General features: G+C 56.3%; 1 protein-coding gene across 1 annotated transcript; it reads left to right on the top strand.

The window, feature by feature from the left end:
• Positions 1-168: 168 nt before the first annotated feature.
• LOC112617710 (TBC1 domain family member 3F-like) lies at positions 169-4,440 on the top strand (the record flags this gene model as incomplete). The annotated part of the gene is made up of 7 exons (XM_025374411.1): positions 169-208; positions 689-769; positions 1,222-1,329; positions 1,659-1,768; positions 3,012-3,060; positions 3,586-3,706; positions 4,417-4,440. Coding segments are annotated over 7 exons (533 nt in total), but the record flags the coding sequence as incomplete, so codon positions are not given.
• Between the last annotated feature and the right edge of the window lie 5 nt (positions 4,441-4,445).

Below are 4,445 nucleotides of genomic sequence, written 5' to 3'. Positions count from 1 at the left end.
GGAGTCAGCCCCACAGGAAGGCCCTTGTCCTCCCTTCCCTGTGTCTTTTCCTGGACTGAGCCCTGAGCTAGATAGGGACAGAGCCTGTCATTTCTGGGGGTTGGCTCCCAGTCTGGGGCAGCTCCAGGCCCTGTGCAGGTCCTCAGTTCTGCCTGGGTTGCCTTACAGTGAGACAGAGCTGCCTCCTGCCACTGCTCGAGAGGCGAAGGTAAGAGCCTGATGCATGGGGAGGGGGCTGAAGCAGGGATGTGGGGACTGGGCAGGTGGTCGGTGATGCAGAGGCGGCAGCTGGCCGGGGCGGTGGCGGGTGAGGGCAACACGCTATCACTGGGAGGGGCAGCAGTCCCTGCTGGACCCCAGGTTGCTGTAACTTTGGCAGCTTGATAAGATTCCAAAGTGAGATCCATAGTTGTGGCTTGGGGATGGCTACCCGCCTGGGTCAGGACCCCACCTAGAGGCTGGGACCTGACCTAAGACTGCTGTGTTTGTGGCTGAGGATGGCACGTCCGGGGTCCCAAAGCCAGCCCACTGGTGCTCATTTGCTCAAAGGCTCTCAGCCCTTAGGGTCTGCCCTTCCCTGGTTCCCTCCAGCTGGGTCCACCAGGGCTCCAGAGCCCAAGACCCAGCATCCACGGGCGGCTCTGGGAAGCCTGGCAGCTTCCTAACGCCAACATTCCTCATTTGACAGCAAATACGGCGGGAGATAACACGAAAGAGCAAGTGGATGGAAATGCTGGGACAGTGGGAGACACATAAGAACAGTAAAAAGGTAATGTGTGGAGGGAGAGGCCCTGGGAACCACTCTCTGAAGAGACAGGGGACAGGCACCCATGGCTGTGGCCTGGCGCCATCAGCCTCTCAGAGGGTGGGTGGCACACTGTCCTCATCCAGAGGACTGCAGGCCTGGTCGGTGGTTTGCCTGCCTATTTGTGCAAGCGTCACCTTGCTGGGAGGGAATCTGAATCTAGGGCTGGGACCACCTGGAGCTCAAAGCTAGGGATGCCCTGGTGACCCAAAGGAAGGAGAATGTTCAGATCAGAGTACCGACTCTGAGCATCCTTCTGCTCTTTCAATCCTGGGAAGGGAGACTGTGTCCCAGCTTAATGTCACCTCTAACAAGGGATCACAGGGCCAAAACCAACCATTTCCAGAATCCTCGGGCTCTGGTCCTCACTGAGGTCGCCCTGTGACCTGTAACACCAGATTGTTTTCTGCCCACAGCTGATAGATCGAGTATATAAGGGCATTCCCATGAACATCCGGGGCCAAGTGTGGTCAGTCCTGCTGAACATACAGGAAGTCAAGTGGAAAAACCCCAGAACATACAAGGTACGCTCAGCCAGAGCACAACAAACAGGACAGGCTGTGTCAGGAGCCCAGGTCTCCAGCTGGAGGGAGCATCAAGCCCAGGCTGGCGGGTGGGTGGGATGGTCAGATGCACATCCTGGGCACGGACGATGACATAGTCACCACAGACAAACTCGGCTCTGGTGACCCTCCCCGGCTTCAGTAACAAGCCAAAAAGCAGCTTTGTGCACAAGGAAACCTTCCTGCTTCCCTTCCTTCCCGGAGTGCTGACTGTGGGCCAACTGCCATTTGGGGCAGGGAGTCTTCCATCTGTTCTGAGGCTGCTTCCTCTTCTTGGCCCTGCCCTACAGGTCATGAAGGAGAAGGGGAAGAGGTCTTCTGAACATATCCACCAGATCGATGTGGACGTGAGCAGGACATTAAGGACTCACATCTTCTTCAGGGATCGATACGGAGCCAAGTAAGCCTATGGGAGCCACAGGGTCTCATCAGAGATGGAGTGAATGAAAGGGATGGGGGCTCCCCAGGAGAAGAGGCCAGGGTCACCCAGGAGGGATGACAGAGCTGCCAAGACCTCCCCTGACCCAGGGAGCAGCGGGCACCATGAACTGAACACCTGGTTCCAAGCCCTGGGCCAGACTGGAACATGTGGGGCCAGAAGTGAGGAGGACCCTGAGGAGACAGAAGTCAGCAAACAAAATCATGCACAATGGTGAAAGGTGCTCTCCCTGACCCACAGGGACCCATGGTAGGACCCATGGGAGAGTGGCAGGATTCAGGGCCCATGAGCCTCTCCAGGCAACACTGACATCACCAAATGCTGGGGCAATTAGGGGTCCTGGAAACTGTCATCCTGGTCTGCTGGGAACATGACATGGCACAGCCACTTTGGCAGCCAGTTTGGCAGTGACTCACAAAGCTCAATGGACTTGAACCACGTGTCCCCAAAGTATCACAAATATTGAACCCACTGATTTGAAAACTGATGTCCACATGAAACCTGCATGCCACGTCCACTGTTTGATTCATCGTCACTCACACAAGGAGCCTTCAGGGACAGTCTTCAACCTGGGAACGGGGAGAGCAAGGCTGGTCCTCCCTTCAAACGGAAGACCCAGTGAGAAAAGGGAACGAGCCAGTGATGCCCGCACGAATGTGGGTGGATCCTAGATGCATTTTGCTGAGGGAAAGAAGCCAGACCCAATAAGCTACCACGTAGGATTCCCATTCCTGGGCCATTCTGGAAACGGCCAAACCATAGGGATTGAGAAGCAATCTGGGTGGCCAGGGGCTGATGGATCAGGGAGAGGCTGGGTGCATAGGGGCCACCCTGGAGACTTGGAAGATGAAGGAGTCGTTTCAGGAAGGGCTGGAGCGGTCACTGGGAGACTCTGCCCATTGATTTAGAACCGTGGAGGAACTGTACATCCAAAGACTGAACTGGTGTCTGTGCAAACTGAAAAAAAAAAAAAATCATTTAGAGTGAAAAGGATCAGGCAAGTCACTGTACAACTGGGCTATCCGCATGTCACAGATGTGGATTTTACTGAAACATTTCCTCAAAGTCCAAGGCCCTGAAGAGCTCTCTACTTATCTGGTGAATCATCTGAACCTGAAATGGGATTTGTTGTTAGGCTTTGTAGACAAATTGAAATTAACGGCATCTGCACAAAACAAACAAAAGCCTCATTTCTGTCTCCTAGGCAGCGGGAACTATTCTACATCCTCCTGGCATATTCGGAGTATAACCCGGTGAGTATTCCCAGCAGTGATGTTCCCAGGCAGTATTTCCCTGTTCACAGGAGTGGGTGTCTGGTGGGAGTATCGCAGCTTCTTTTAATGTTAGTATTTGTGAGCCACCAGGATATAGGATGTAGGACTCCAGCTCACTGCTGGCATAAACCTCCAAGCAAGGGGGTGGCCTCAAGGGGTCAAGCTGAGACACAAAGGAGTCGGGGCCTGGACTCCTGGTGTCACCTGGGCCTGACCACCACTTCTCAGAACCAGAAATGACGCCCTCCTCCTGGGGCTTCAACCAAGCCCAGGAGATTGGCAGCGTCGCAAGCGGGATGGTGCCATCAGGAGACAGTTTGGACAAGGTGCTGAAGTGCCTGATGGACTTGGCTCTTGTCATGAAATGAATTTGCACCCTGAGGAAGCCTCTTCTTCAGAGGAAGCCTCCCCAGTCACCTCTCCCCTCTCCAATGACATGAGTCCTCCCAGGTGACCTCAGTCCTCCCAGGTGATGTCCTTTCACGGTGACTCTGGCTCTTGCAGGAGGTGGGCTACTGCAGGGACCTGAGCCACATCGCGGCCTTGTTCCTCCTGTATCTGCCTGAGGAGGATGCATTCTGGGCACTGGTGCAGCTGCTGGCTAGTGAGAGGCACTCCCTGCAGGGTAAGTGGACAGCTGCCCAAGGGACCTCATACAGCCAGACCCAGGGATGGCCACCCTGGCCAGGTGATCTCGGCTTTCAGCCAAGGCACCTTCCTTGTGTAGCCAGCTCCTTGGGAGTCTTTAGGATGTCTCTGCTGAGGGTCCCACAGGAGTCCGCGGCTGACCCCCACAGCCCAAGTCAGACGCCTTTCATCCCCATCAGCGGAGGGCTTCTCATCCTCCCCGTGGCCACCCGCTGTGTCCTGCTGCCACGCCCTCTGGATCTGATTGTGTAGCTGACTCTCCCCTCCCTGAGAGTCCTCCTGCCCTCCAGCTGCCTGGGCTCCTGCTGCCCTTGGTGCCCACGAATGGGCCGACCAAGCCCAGGTGGCAGCATCTCCCCATCCCTTGTCCCCTGGCCTGACCCCACTTCCAGGAGACGACCAGGAAGCCCAGCACCCACCCTGTTCTAGCCACCATGTGGTGGCCTCAAGTCAGGCTTGCCCTTTTTGCACCCTGGTCCAGGAGGCCTCCAGGGAAACCTCCAGCCAGGCTCCAGGGGATGTTCCTGCCCCACGTCCCCAGGGCAAAGGCTGCATGGTGGGGTCATCAGATGGGAGGGTGAAAGGCCTTGCGGTTTGGGGGCCTCTCCAGCTGCCCAGCTCTTCCAGCTGATGGCTCCACATCTTGGGGAAAGGGTCTGATTTCTTGACGGGCTGGGGGCTTCTCAGGATTCCACAGCCCAAACGGCGGGACAGTC

Source organism: Theropithecus gelada, unplaced genomic scaffold (assembly GCF_003255815.1).
Source record: "Theropithecus gelada isolate Dixy unplaced genomic scaffold, Tgel_1.0 HiC_scaffold_3535, whole genome shotgun sequence".
In the NCBI taxonomy this organism is placed as follows: Eukaryota; Metazoa; Chordata; class Mammalia; order Primates; family Cercopithecidae; genus Theropithecus; species Theropithecus gelada.
Note: the sequence above shows the minus strand (reverse complement) of the source record. Positions and strands in the feature narration are given on the sequence as shown.